This window comes from Mus caroli, unplaced genomic scaffold (genome assembly GCF_978045245.1).
Source record: "Mus caroli unplaced genomic scaffold, Mus_caroli_1 scaffold_11, whole genome shotgun sequence".
NCBI classification, from domain to species: domain Eukaryota; kingdom Metazoa; phylum Chordata; class Mammalia; order Rodentia; family Muridae; genus Mus; species Mus caroli.
Window position 1 is genome coordinate 105,486,337 of NW_028227266.1, and position 14,346 is coordinate 105,500,682.

The following is a 14,346-nucleotide window of genomic DNA, read 5'->3' on the forward strand; positions in this document are numbered from 1 at the left end:
TAGAGTTTAAGGCTTGCCTGGTCCACATAATGAGCTCCAGGTCAACCAAGGGCTACAATGAGAGTAGAAGAGACCTTGTCTCAACACCCCCCATATCTCCCCCCCAAAAAAAACCCTACCACCACCAACAAAAAAAACAAAGACAAACAAAAAAAGAAAGCCTACATCTAGACAAAATAAATTGCGCACACACACAATAAGAATTAACAACAAAAAGACATGGGCTGGAGATGCAGCTCAGTTGGTAGCACACTGCCTTGCCTAGCACTCATAGACCCCCTGAATAAGAACAAGGCATAATGATGCACACCTGGAATCCCAGACCCTGGAGGCGGAGGCAGGGGGGTCAGAAGTTTCATGTGATGCTCAGTTACATAGCAAGTTTGAGGCAACCTTGGTATACATAAGACCCTGTCTATAATTTTTTTAACAAAACGTTTAAATAAAGACACTTTATTTACAGGTAATACAAAATAAACCACGGGACAAACTACTGGGTAAGGAGGGAGGGACTGATCCCACAATAACCTTCCTCTCTAACCCAGAGTAACTTATAAAAAATTAAAAAGGCCTGGGGCAGGGGCTGGACTGGAAGCACCTTTGCATGGGGGTTGGGCCTGTCGTCCTCAGCCACGCTGTTCTAAAACATGGTAGACACTGAATTTCTCCCCCTCTAATTCCCAGGCCTGGCAAACACGGGGCATAGCTACAAGGATAGTTACTGGCCAATGCAGAGACTCCCAGCTAAGGGCTCTGACTTCTGACCTAAAGGGCTGGGGAATCCAGGAGGTGGGTAGGTGACTTTGGGGGCAGGCATGGGGTAGGTGTTATTGCAAGGCTCCAGCCAACTTCCTCCTGGCCGTGGAAGAGGGTCTACGCTGGGTTCGGGAGCAGCCATGTCAGGGCAGGAGTGTGGGATCTTCAAAGCGACGATGTTGTTGAGTCTACCACCTCACGGCCATTGCAAACAGTAGGAACAAGCTGGGATCCAGACCCTAGGGAAAGGTCGCCAGAGGTTGGGACTGACCCCAAGAGGCAGCAGGAGGGTGATCTTCCACCTAGGCCTCTCCCAAGTATTCAGTGTTATCTTGACAGTGCCCCATTCCCAGATAAGGAACCTCAGCAGCCCGGGGAGGGGACTTCATGCCAGGGAGCTGGGCAGGAGAGCAGACCCAGTAGGGGAGTGTGTAGGGTGCTCACCTTGACCAAGGTTGGCACTGGCCCTGGGTGCAGCACTGCCAAAGCGGCTGGTAGGAGCCCGGTGGCTCACCACGTTCTTCTGTGGCTGGAAGAGGATAATGTGCAGCTTGGGGGCAAAGAGGCAGCCGAGCACCACAGAGCCACTGAGGCTGACGGACACGCACATCGTAGTGGTCTGCACCTGTGAGGGATGCGCGTGCACGGGTCAAGGAAGGTCAAGGAATGTCAGGAAGACATTCCACATGCCTGGGCCTATGACCCCTGCCTAGGCGGAGGCAGAGAAGGATGGTAGTATCGACTGAACAGTCCTTTGGCCAAGCCTCAAAGAAGGACCACAATGGCAGTGTCAGCCCTAGTTAATCATTTTCGGAGGCACACCAGGATCCCAGCCGTATTATGAACATGAAATGGTGTGTGTATGCAAAGGGGTGCATGCACACATAGGGGTGCAGGTATGGAGTATATTTGTGTAGATGCAAGCATAACAGTGTGGGCATATTGTGTGGTAGTGACTCTGCAGAGGAGAATGCAAAAGTGTTTGTGGGTGGGGAGGGCTCTATGTGTGGGCAAGACATGTGTGTGCTCTAGATGTGCCAGGATGTGTGCGCACACTTGTAGGTGCATAAGGGAATGCATGTGCATCTTCATATATGCAGGCATGCGTGCTCATACACAGATGTGTGGCATGCATGATTGACCCCGTGCATCTCTGGTGAGTCTTTAGCCACTGTTGATTGGCATGCAAATGCAAATCATATGCAAATGCAGCTGAGTCAGACCTGATTCCCTCCCCAGCCTTGGCCTCCACTACCCTAGCAGGTGGCCCAGCAGGTGCAAACAGAGCAACCCAGCCCAGCAATTCCCACCCCCCACCCCCACCCCCAGCAGTGTACCATGCCACCTTTGTCTTGGGGAAAAGGACCTACACCAGGGCTTTTGCCACAGTGTTCCTGTCCCTTTCATTGTTAAGACCATCAATTTAAGACCCTGGTCGGGAGTCCCAGGCTGACTGACTGGAGCCTGGGACTAGCTCTCCCTGAGTCCTCATCAGTTAAACAGGAGAGCTGTGGCTTTTGAGCCATGAGGATTAACCAAGATGATGCTCTTACTATTCAGAGCTCAGCTCACCTGCCACCTCCTCAGAGAGACCTTCTAGGGCCATCTCATCTGAAGTAGCTCTTGCTTGTCGGAGCCAAGGACACCCCTTAAGTGCCAGTTGGAACCGTTTGCTCGAAAGCCACCAACTGAAGAACAGTGGTCACCTACTTTAATTTTCCTCAGCCCTCCTCCTACCCTTGCTGTTCTTCATTTGTTAACCATCCCCTCCTCCATCTCCAAATGACCCTCCACTGGAACACTGCACAGCCTTCACTCTCTGGAACATATTTCTGCAACCCCAGCGACTCTTAGGTTAGGGGATGGTATCAGTCCTGACATCTGCCCCCCCATAACTGACACCTGCCCCCACCCATGACTGACACCTGCCCCCTCCCATGACTGACACCTGCCCCCTCCCATGACTGACACCTGTCCCCCCCTTCCATGACTGACACCTGCCCCAACCCCCATGACTGGCACCTGGTACTACCCATGATTGATACCTGGCACTACCCATGATTGACACCTGGCACCACCCAAGACTGACACTTGGCACCACCCATGATGGACACTTGGCATCCCCCAACCCCAAGCTAGTTCCCACCTCCCTGGACATTTCTCCAAGCTTTCTTTCTCCCATAAACCTTTCCCTGGGGTCCATTTGACTTCTTGACGCTTTAGAGTTAACCGTAGATAAAATGAGATAGATAGCAGGAAAGACCAGGTCTGGCATTCTACCCTGCCTGCTTTGGCAACACACGCTCACCCGATAATCACTGGAGGTGACGTAGAAGATGGGAAGGAAAGCCAGCCAGATGATGCAGGTGGTGTACATGGTAAAGCCGATGAACTTGGCCTCGTTGAAGTTCTCCGGGCACTTGCGGGTCTTGAAGGCATAGAGCGTGCAGAGAGCGATGAGGAGCACGTTGTAGGCCAGCGAGCCGAGCATGCTTGCGTCACGGTGGTTACAGCGCAAGGTCACCACTTCCCGCCGCTCAGGGGCTGTCTCCTTGCCTATGCCAGGTGCCTCCACCACCAGCCAGGCAGCAACAATGAGCAGCTGGCCTGAGATAAGTGCCAGGCAGATGGCCACCTGTGAGGCGGGACTGATGAAGCGCGGCCGCTGGGCACCCTCCCGGGCCCCGCCAAAGATGCGAGCGATGCGATTGGTCTTGGTGAGGAGGGCTGAATAGCAGACAGAGAAGGCAGTCCCCAACCCGAGGCGCCGTAAGGTGCAGACGGCCGTGGAGGGCTTGGCGATGAAGATGAAGGTCATGCAGTAGCAGAGGAAGACGCCTCCCAGCAGAATGTAGCAAAGCTCCCGCCCCGAGGCCTTGACCACGGGTGTGGCGTTATGCCGCACGAAGACACCCAACACAAAGAGGGTGGCCAGGGCACCTAGGCAGGCGATGGTGACAGGTCCCACCGCCCAGGCGTCGCCCCAGCGGATGTACTCCTGGGGCAGCTCAAAGCATCCAGTCAGACTGGCATTAGGCCAGTAGCCCAGGCCACAGTCAGCACAGGTGAACTCATCCAGCCTGTACTCGTAGGGCTGACAGGGGATGCAGAGCCAGCAGCAGACCTCGCCGGGCTGCACGCTCTTCACCTCATTCTGAAGGCAGGGCTCGCTACAGCGAGAGGCAGGGAGGGGGCCAGCTGATGGGGAGGCCCATGGGATGATGCTAGTATCCAGAGTCAGACCTTCTGCCCAGTAGCCTACCTTCTGGTAGCGATAGCGCCCACTGTCTGCCCGCAGATAGGTGAAGATGTTGTAGCGGCCAATACCATCTCCAAAGCGGTCAAAGCGGACCTCGTCATCGGTATCTGCTGGGCGGAAGGGGGCTGGAACGGAGGAGAGAAGGAAAGGCCGGTGAGGTCCTCTGATGTGACCTCAAACTTCACCTTCAGAAGGAACCTGAACTAAGAGCTGAGGCTACCTCACTGCAAAACTGAAGCCCATCTTATTTTAACCCCAGCTCCTTTTTCTTTTTGGCATTTATTTTTATTTTATGTGCATTGGTGTTTTGCCTGTATGTATGTCTGTGTGAGGGTGTCAGATCTTGGAGTTACAGAGAGCTGTGAGCTGCCATGTGGGTGCTGGGATTTAGACCTGGGTCCTCTGGAAGAGCAGTTGGTGCTTTTAATCACTGAGCCATCTGTCCAGGCCCAACCCCACCCCCAAGCTACTTTTCTAAAAGACAGTTTATAACATACTACGGCCCCTAGACTTCAGCATCACACTCAGTCTCACCCACTCTAAGCTCCGATCCCATTGTGACTTGCAATCTTAGACCTTAGTCTTCAAACTCTAACTTGTATCACAACACGTAACATAGCTCTCTCCCAAAACTTTAACAGAGATCCCAAAGCCAAACCCGACCTCTAGCTGCAACAGTCCACTACACCCGCCTCAATCCTGGTCAGTCCTGACTGGTCCATTGCAAACCGAATCCCAACCTCAGTGGCCACCATGGGATGGCCACTGCCACTCTCTATCCCCTAACCTTCTGTCACCCAGCCAGGCTCAGGAACCAGAACTACAGCCACCCCAGTGAAGAATCAGGGGTCCAGTCAGATGAGAAGCTGAGGATCTCAGAAGTGAGCAGTGCTGTCTGGATTCGAACCCCCATCTGCCCAGCCCCTATTTCTTCTCCCTAGACTCCACATTCTCAAGATCTCAACTGTCCCCAACCAAGCCCAGCAAGCTGAAAATGGCTTTTCTCTCACATCAACTCCATGAAAGCCCAGACGCTATCCCTAACACTCTACCTGATCCAATCATAGCTCTGGGTGTCTGCCTATCTTAGTGGAATTAGGTTCCACACAGGTTCCACAGCAACAGAGCTAGCTAACTCTCTGGCGGGGGGCGGGGGGAGGCAATATATTGAGAGAGAGTCTTGCTCTGTAGCCTTGCGTTCACAGTCAGCCCCCTAGTGCTGGGATTACAGGCCAGAGGCATCACACCTAGCAAAAACATTTGTTTTAAACACTCAGTTGTGGGCTGGTGAGATCAATTGAGCAAGTAAAGGTGTCTGCTATCCGGCCTGATGATTCAAGTTGGATTTCTGTGACATGAAGGATTAATTAAGGCAACAGGAAGCTGGGTGAAAGTTATTTGGGAATTCTATGCCATTTTTAGATAAGGGGTCAGCACCCTCAGACTTTGATACCTATGCGGGTCCTAGAAGCCGCCTCTACTACCAGAATGCGGAGGACAGCTGCCCTCTTGGTCTAAGTCTGACCCTATGATTCTATGCTCTGGCAGCCCTGGCAGCGTCTCCCACTGCACACACAAAGATTCTTCCTGAACCCAAGCACTGCGGTTCTGAGGCTGTGTACTTTAATTTTTGCTCCCGAGAACACTTTGGCTACTTTGGGTAGAAAAATTAAGATGAGGGCAAGTATAGCTGTGCACAATATAGTTCCAGCACTCGGGAGGCTGAGGCAGGAGGACTGCTATGAGTTTGGGGCAACACAATGAGTTGGAGGCAAGCCTAGGCTACATAGCATGGCCTAAACAGATTTTGTTTTGTTTTGTTTTTGTTTTTGTTTTTATCAAGATTAATAATAGAAGTTTCACCTAAATAGAAGTTCTCCCTATGGTTCACCCTCAACCTCCCCTGATTGGGACTCTCACTCTGCCTGTGAATTGCTTGGGTTCCGAACCAAGCCAGATAAAGAGCCAAGAGCCAGAAGGTAATGTTCAAGCAGTAGACAGAGTTCCTAGATCAGGACCAGTCCAGATTCCACTTTCTGGAAGATTCTCAGAAAGTGGAACCTCAGCCCTGACTCCAGCTGGGGTCCTCTGCTTATGGTCCTTGTGTCCTAAGTGACACAGTTCCTGACTATGTCCTTGTGTTCCACCCTGTTTTCTTAGCTAAGTGATGGAACCTGAAGGCCTGCAGGCTAACGGTCACTGGCCGGCACTATTACCATCAAACTTGACATTGAGCACGAAGTCCTTGTAGAGGCGGCGCCCATTGACAGGTCTCATGGCATCGCAGAGGCGGGTGGTATTGGGACAGAGGGCACGGTGCATGTTGTGCAGAGCGTGGGCCATGGCGTACACGGCATTGACCACAAACATGATCTTTGACTCCTGTTCAAAGGGCACGGCCCGCAGAGAGTGGGCGGCGCAGTCTCGCTGCCGGAAGCTGCAACGGAACCTCTCCTCCCAGAACTCACGGAACCAAGGGTTTCTGCTATTGTTCCAGGGATCCAAGTTCTGGAAGTAGGAGGCAAAGTCACTGATGGGGTAGGAGGCCAGCTCAATGGTGATGGCGCCCTCGGCAGCCCTTTCACTGCCTGCCACCACGCTCTCCAGGGCCCCCCAGCCGTCGCTGGCCACCCAGGTGAAGCTGGCGTTGAGACGCTGGGTGGCTGCAAGCAGCTCACGGGCATCCTCTGACCGGGTGAAGAGCACAGCCACACGGGCGCTGGGCTTCTGCAACAGGGCTCGCACCACGCCCTCAAAGGCTGCGCGGCTCATGGCACGGCCCACCTTCTCAGAAGTGGCCACGCAGATGTTGCGTGCCCGAGCCTCGAGCTCGAAGGCCTCAATGCCCGTCTCTCCATAGTCACCCTCAGATGCCACCGTAGACACATACGTCCAGTTGAAAAAGCGGAGAATCTCAGCCATGGCCTTGGCTTGGAAGAAGTCTGGGGGCACGGTTCGAGCAAAGTAATCATAACGGGACTTGTCGCTCAGCTTGGCGCTGGTGGAGGCATAGCTGATCTGTGGGATCTGGAACAGCCGCAGGAGATTGGCCACCTGGGTAAGGGTAGGGAGCAGAAAGGTCAGAGGCCAGAGTGAAGCAAGCGTCAGAGTCAGGTGCATCCCCCATTCCTATGGAACCTGGGGACCACAGGTCAGTTCTGAGAGGTCCCTATCTATAAAGACCCGAGTCTGAACTTGATGTGTCTTCTAGCTGAGGATAGAGGGTTTCTTTCCTCTCTTAAGGATTGAGGGGGAGAACACCCAGGATACACCATGTGCTGTATCCGAACCAGATGCAGAGCAAGGGGAACAAAGAATGGCCTGGGATGGAGAGAGATTAGCACTTGGCTGCACCAGCATAAAGAGACAGCAGGAGTCATCTGGGATACTCAAAGATGCCTCTCTCTCTCTCTCTCTCTCTCTCTCTCTCTCTCTCTCTCTCTCTCTCTCTCTCTCTCTCTCTCGGTGTGTGTGTGTGTCTGTGTGTCTGTCTGTCTCTCTATATATATGTCTGTGTGTGTGTGTGTGTGTGTGTGTTTAGTACAGGTAGTCCTTCTTTAGTGACAATTCTCATGGGAAGTTGGACAAAAGTCACTCCAGGAAGAAAGGCTTAGATCCAAGGGTCACAGAGCCTTGGAAGCCCAAGTTGGTCTCCATTGGATGCCCAACCCTAAAGTGAACAAGGGTTCTCTACTCTACCACTCACTGCATAACACCTCATTTCTTAACCTTTGGTCCCTATAGCCAGGAGAATGGGGTTCATCTGAGAGCCCCAGATGGTGGGTAAATGAAAGCACAGGCCCTACAGAAGAGGCCTATGACCCTGCAACTGGGATATAGGCTCTCCAATGGCCTAGAGTTTAAATATTCATCTCTTCACACATTTTCTTCCTCCGTAGCCCTCTAATAAAAATCTCCCTGCACTGTGGGGTTCTCACGTTTGAATCCAAGCTACAGAACAGTTGACAGCGATCTATATGGCGGCACCAGTGTCTAGCATTCGGGAGCTGACAGCGATATGTGCAAGATAGAGGGGCTGGAATGAGGGGGGACACATTCATGGGCCAGCAGAATCTGAGGACTAAAGACTGAGCCTCTGAACACCAGGCTGTGGTGGGGGGAGCAGCCTTGACTCTAAAGGGTGGCCCTGCTAGAGAAAGAGGTGGCTTGAGATAGCAAAGTGACTATGCTTCTAGACACACAAACACACACACACACACACACACACACACACACACACACACACACGGTCCTAGGGAAAACTGTGAAAGGGGATTGCTGGTAAAGCACTCCAGAGTCCTCTGAAGACAGCCATAGGAGGCTACCCACCTGTCCCCGTCAAAGCCAAGGCTACAGACGCTGCCACAGCCACACCCATCTCAGCAGCTACGTAACCACCTCTAGCAGTTGGGATTAGCAAGACAGGTAATTGAGTTCCCACCTATATCCCATGGCTCTTGATTAGGCTTCATCTCTCCTAAACCATCAACCTAGGTCAGGGCCTAAGTCCCACTTCTGCAGCAATGACCTCAGCCAGTCTCCTAAGGAAACTGAGGCTTTCACTGATGTCCCCAGATAGCCCCGGGGCCCTGATTCCAGTTCTGCTCTGATCTCTCTGCACCTACACTGGACACAGACAGGAGAGGACATGGGTGAGAGGAGACCCAGTCAGGAAGGGGGAAAGATCCCACCTAGGCCAAAGCTGCCAAGTGAGCCCAGGGTGTAGTCCAGAGAGTAGAGAAGAAAGTCAGCCGGAGCCATAGTGGGAGCCTAGCAGAGCGCCCTCTGCTGATCCCTTGTGGAAAATCAAGTGCTAGTGGTGGTGTCTCTAGCCTTCCTCTTCCCTCAAATTCTGCATCACTTGAAGATCTTAGGGTACCCTTCCCATCGATGCTCCCCCCAACTTCTCTTCCTCCTGGACCCCCTGCCTTGCTTCTTTGGCTGCTCCTGGCTTCTATTTGTCTACTCTGTCAAGTCCAGACAGAAGCGGTCTGACTAGGGTTCGAGCCCTGATTTCTCCTGAAACTCCTGCTTTCTGCTTTGCTACCACATTGATTTATGAGCTGCTTCTCTCTGAAGCTGCTTCCTTGTCTATAAAATGGGTTAATACTGACGGCAGCTCATCCCAACTGTGCCCTTATGACCTGCCTGGCTCTCTGATACATGCTCGTCCTCTCATTAAATTTCTACTGGGAACCTAAAAGTAGAAAGTATTATTAATCCTATTTTATAAAAAGGGAAGCTGAGACATAGAGAAAAAAGAGAAAGAAAGAAAGAAAGAAAGAAAGAAAGAAAGAAAGAAAGAAAGAGAAAGAAAGAAAGAACCTGCCCAGAGTCATGCAGTTAGTACGATGGGAGCCAGGATTCAGTCCTGAAGGCTGATTTCAGAAGCCACCTCATAAGCCTTTTGGGACATTGAATATCAGGGGTGTGTGTGTGTGTGTGTGTGTGTGTGTGTAACGTGATGGTTCTGTTTCTCTCCTTTCCCCGCAAGAGAAGTTTCTCTTACACATTCTCTAGAAACCAACCCTATTATATGGCCAGGGAACTTTCTGGCCATCTTATAAGAAGCTACTGAAAGAAAGATGCACCCTTTTCGATGCACCTGTCCTGGAAGTCCCTATTTATCAGGATCACTGGTTCACCCTTTCCAGCCTCGCTTCCTAGCGCCCATTTGGGTGATTCCCACCTACCTGGATAGAGACATCACTGTAGGAGCCGCCAATGACACCGGTGATGGCTGTAGGAGCATCACTGAGAGTAGCATAGGAGCCGTCAGGACAGATGTGGCGTGAGCCATCAGCCCCACGGCTGAGTGAGGCACGCACAAAGTCCAGCGCCTGCTCCAGGGCGTGTGTATCCTTGGAGCAGCTGTCGAGGATGTGCGCGCCCAAGCGCACCCCAGGCAGCAGGTGGGGGTCGCGGTTGATGCGGTCCAGTGCAAAAAGCATGGCCTCTAGGCGCTGTATGCCACGATGCTCATTAACAGGTCCACACTCCTCTGCTGGGCCACCCTTCTGGTGCACTGGGAACAGCCCACCCAGCACCAGATCCCCCTCCAGGGTCAGCACCTTCTTGGCTGGGCCCTCGGCCACAGCACCCCGCAGCAGCAGCAGTGCCAGGAACCTAAGCAGGGATTCCATGGCCCCCAAAGGGACGGCTAGGTCCAGCAGACTGGGGTCTTCGAGGGGTGAGGACAGAAGCGGCAAAGGCAAAGAAAGGAGCAAACAGGGGCCGGGAAAGGACAGACAGGAAGAGAGATGAGAAGGGGGCCAGCTCCTGCAGAGAGATAGAGAGACAGACAAACAGGGAAGAGAGAGTAGAACCAGAGAGTGGCTGCCCCCTTTTATTTCCAGCTTCCCCTCTGACTCTGTACCTCCCCACATCCCCTTCCCAGGTACTCAGGAGTCGTGAGGAGAGTGGTGATGTCACTGACTCGGCTGAGAAGCTCCTGGGCTACCCCCAGAGGTCTGTGTCTCGGCTTTGCCCTAATCTTGCCTAAAGATGGGCTCTGGGCCCCTACCAAACTCAGCAGAAGACAGGGAGGGTGCGAGTGGGGACCCAGGCAGAGGGCAGGGGTTCCAGCCATTGCCAAATCCTACATAAACCAAAGGGCCTACACAAACCTCCTAGGAGACCAATACTGTAGTAGCTGAGGCCATAGCAGTTACACACTCAGGGGTCTGGTTCTCATCCTGAGCCTTGGATTCCCAGAGTAGGGACATTGAAAGACCCACCACAGAGAGGGGGGAGTCTCTATGAGATAGTTTCTAGCCCAAGAGAAACTAAAGCCCAGGTGGACACCCAGGGTCCTAGACTATGGTTCTTAAAGGGCCAGCCCTCAAAGTCTCCTGATTGAGAATGGAAAGGAGATCCTCACTCATCCCAGTGAGACAGCAAGGTGGAGGGGCTGGCCTCAGAGAAGGTACCATGTAGTTAAAGGTCTTATGTCAGCAGAGTAAATCAATATGGATGGATATATATGCATGCCATAGATGGGGGTCAGTTAACCCGGGGAGACCTCTGAACAGTACCGGAGCTGAGTTGTGGATGCCCTAGCTTTTCATAGGAGGCTGCTGGAGACTTAGCGTCTGTCTCTCTTCACTCACTCCAAACCCAGCAGACAATCACTTCCAGCCTTCCCTTTCTCAGCCTTTGACTGACCTTAGAGTTCCGCTCCCATCCTCTTTACCCTGCATCTGATCTCATCTGTACCTAACCATCCACCTTACATTAACCCTACACAGACAGGCTCTTGAAATCATGCAGACTGAGAGAGGGGCATATCGTTCCTCAGGATTGGAAAGGAACTACAAGCTAAAGAGATCAGCAACTACTTCAAGGACCCCCGTCCTGGCCACAGCGACTACGGCTTCTCACTGGACTAGTCTGCTGGTGTCAGGGCAGAGGCTGGGAAGCCTGCGAGGACCCCAAAGAAGCAGCTCAGCCAGGCAAACAGGAGAGAGGATCAGGGTTGAAGACTAACACAGATGGGGCAGAAACCCAGGGGAGGCTCTGATGGACTCAGAGGCAGGGAAGGAGGCAGAACCTGGGAGTCCAGCAGCCGAGGGGCAGGACCACAAATATCTGATGAGAGGACAAGCAAGCCTGAGAGGCTAAGACAAAGACAGAGACACAGAGAGAAAGAAGGACCAGAGGACGCTGGAGCAGGAGGAACTGGAAAGAGCGATGCAGGGCGTGCGTTCTCTTGGGAAGAAAGGCGGGGTGCCCGGGACGGTCTTCCCGCTTCCCGGAGCTCCCAGAAAGCGCTGTCTGGACGTCTCGGCCCGGGTGCTCCAGAACTCTAGGACCCGCGGGGCCCCGGGATGTGGGGTCAGGGCTAAAAAAGGTTGGCAGTGACGGCGGCACCAAGGGCTAACCCTACCTGGCGCGCCCAGCTCTGGCGCGGGGCTCCCGGTTCCCGCTTGCTGGCTCTCTCGCTGGCTCTGCGCTCTCCGCCGGCCCGCCCTGCCGCTTTCAATCGCAGCCTGCCCCGCCCCCGGCCCCGGCCCGCCCCCAGCCCCTCCTCCGTTCCTCTGGACTCCCGGTCCTCTTCCCCACCACCCTCTGCCACCCCGCCCCAATTTGGCCTGCACCTCCGGCTTTGCCGGACCTCCCCAGGGTTCCCAGCCCAGCGCCTCCAGCAGCTTCCAGCAGATCCCGCTCTTGACAGGTCCGCAGGGCCTGGAGCTGTCCACAATGTGGTGCTGAATCCCCGGGCGCTCCCACTGTGCGCTGGAGCAGGTGCCTCTCAAGCCCCCTCTGCCCCTCAGTCAGACTGCGACCAGGCAGGAACAGATGAGACAGTGGCCTGGAAAGGTCACTGAGCTAGCAGAGTGAGCACGGTGCTATAGGCTCCTATATGCCACGGAGTAAAGAGGTGGACCTTGGGGTTGAGAGCTAACACTGAGGCATAGGTAAAAGGGTACACAGGAGGCAGGTGGTGGAGTGCTTGGCTTGTTGCTGCAAGTCTGCCCCTGTTTTCCCATCCATTCTCTCCACGCAGTGACTGCTGCTACATAGTAGACAGGCCCCGTGTGAGAGCTAGGGCCTGAGTCACTAGGAAAGAAAAGATTAGGAGGCGGAGGTCAGAGGATGGGCCTCCCCTTCCTTCCCGAAGATGACCTTTAAAGCTGCTGCCCCTCCCCCATGAATCTCTGCTCCTATGAGCAGAGGGCATTTACGGTAGCGATATCAGGCCATGGGGGTAGAGGGGCTTCAGGGCAAAGGACTGGGATCAACCCCGAGGGACTCAGTGAGCCAGGGTTAGGGGTTAGAAGGGCAGGGAGTTGGGGTTAGAAGGGGAGGTGGCTGAGGAAAGGCTCCAGGAACTGGCTGCTGCGTAGGAGGGATCGGGAGCTAGAGCCTGAGCAGGAGCCTGAGCAGAGGGAGGACAGCTCTGAGAAGATGCTTGACTCCATCCTCCCACAGCAGGATGGGGAAGGACACCCCTGGGTAGGGGGTGGTGGATAAGCTTTGTAGTGTCAGGCTGTGCTGAAGGATCTGGGGGGAAGGTCTGTGCTGAGACTGGGCCTCAGAGCTTGTCCTATGGCTGCAGCATGTACGCACCCCAACAAGCACTACCCTGCACTAGGGCACAGCATCCCCACCCAAGCCTCCAGCACTGACCTGTCTTCCACAGGTGTCAGTGGAAGCAAGGTCAGCTCAGATATGTGCGTGCTGTGCCATGCAGAGACCCCCCCAGGCACCTCCCGCACGGGCATGTGGCATTTGGGGGAGGGGATGACTAAGATAGGCCTCTTCCCTGGACACAGAAACTGGATGCCCCGTTGCTCGGTAAAGACCACAGCTTTTAAACAAAACAGACACATCAAAACCCAAACAAACAAGCCCGACCGCTAACGGGAGACGAGGTAGCAGCAGGATGAGGGTTCAGAGCTGTCAGACAAAGCTGGGGAGACAGACACACTGTCTTCCAGACCCAGCTCTGCCACCGCCTGCTCTCACCCTTTGGCTGGCTCAGAGCGACTGCTCCCTGGGGTGAGTGAGTGATGGGCCAGGCTCTTGGAGCAGAGGGATTGACAGCAGGAGGTGCTGAGGTGAGAAACCGCACAGAGAGAGCCTAGCCATACTTCCAGCCCACTCACCAAGGCGGCCTCACCAAAGACACAGGGCTTTGTACACAGATGTGGATGTCCACAGCAGCAGCACCAGAAACCTGTCACATGGCCTGCAGCAAGCAAGCTGCATTATCCCACTGCAGAACAGATGTACAACACTCAGCCATGCAGACACCTCTCCTGGCTGGGCACAGGAGGACGTATTTCACCAAACAGGCATAGCTGTTAACATGTACACAGCTACACATATTTAAACACAGCCATAACCATCCATGTGGACAACCAAAAGCCTGTGTATACACGGACATATATATACAATTGTACACATGGACTTGGCCACACAGCCACACAAACATGCCCACCCCAACAAAGCTGTAATCATGGATACACAGCTACAATCATAGCTTTATACATGGAGACACAGTAAAACACACAACTTTATACATACACACACAGCCACACACAGCTGTCTATATACCGAACCCACATAAATGGTTCCATCTGGCTAGCTCCACATAGCGCTATAAATGCAACCATACACACAGAACAGCAACATACGCACATAGCCAACCATCTACACACTAACAGCCATGCCCAACTACAGTCACATTCTGAAGTTCACATGGACCCAGCCTCACCCACAGTATATGTGAACATGCCTAGGAACAAGGGCACTGGGCAGGACCAGCATGGATGTCTTCACCTTATGGGGAGGTCCCAGCGGGAGCACAGGTACACTGAAGCTGCAGA

At 53.6% G+C, this 14,346-nt stretch overlaps 1 protein-coding gene across 1 annotated transcript; it reads right to left on the reverse strand.

Annotated features, from left to right (window-relative positions):
* Positions 1 to 486: 486 nt before the first annotated feature.
* On the reverse strand, positions 487 to 11,982 carry Grm2 (glutamate metabotropic receptor 2). Its single transcript, XM_021172623.3, has 6 exons — positions 11,901 to 11,982; positions 9,709 to 10,294; positions 6,232 to 7,069; positions 3,065 to 4,140; positions 1,201 to 1,381; positions 487 to 995 (listed from the first exon to the last, which is right to left on the reverse strand). The coding sequence occupies exons 2-6, from the start codon at positions 10,156 to 10,158 to the stop codon at positions 922 to 924; spliced, it is 2,619 nt and encodes an 872-aa protein (XP_021028282.1). The 5' UTR covers positions 10,159 to 10,294; positions 11,901 to 11,982; the 3' UTR covers positions 487 to 921.
* Positions 11,983 to 14,346: the final 2,364 nt, after the last annotated feature.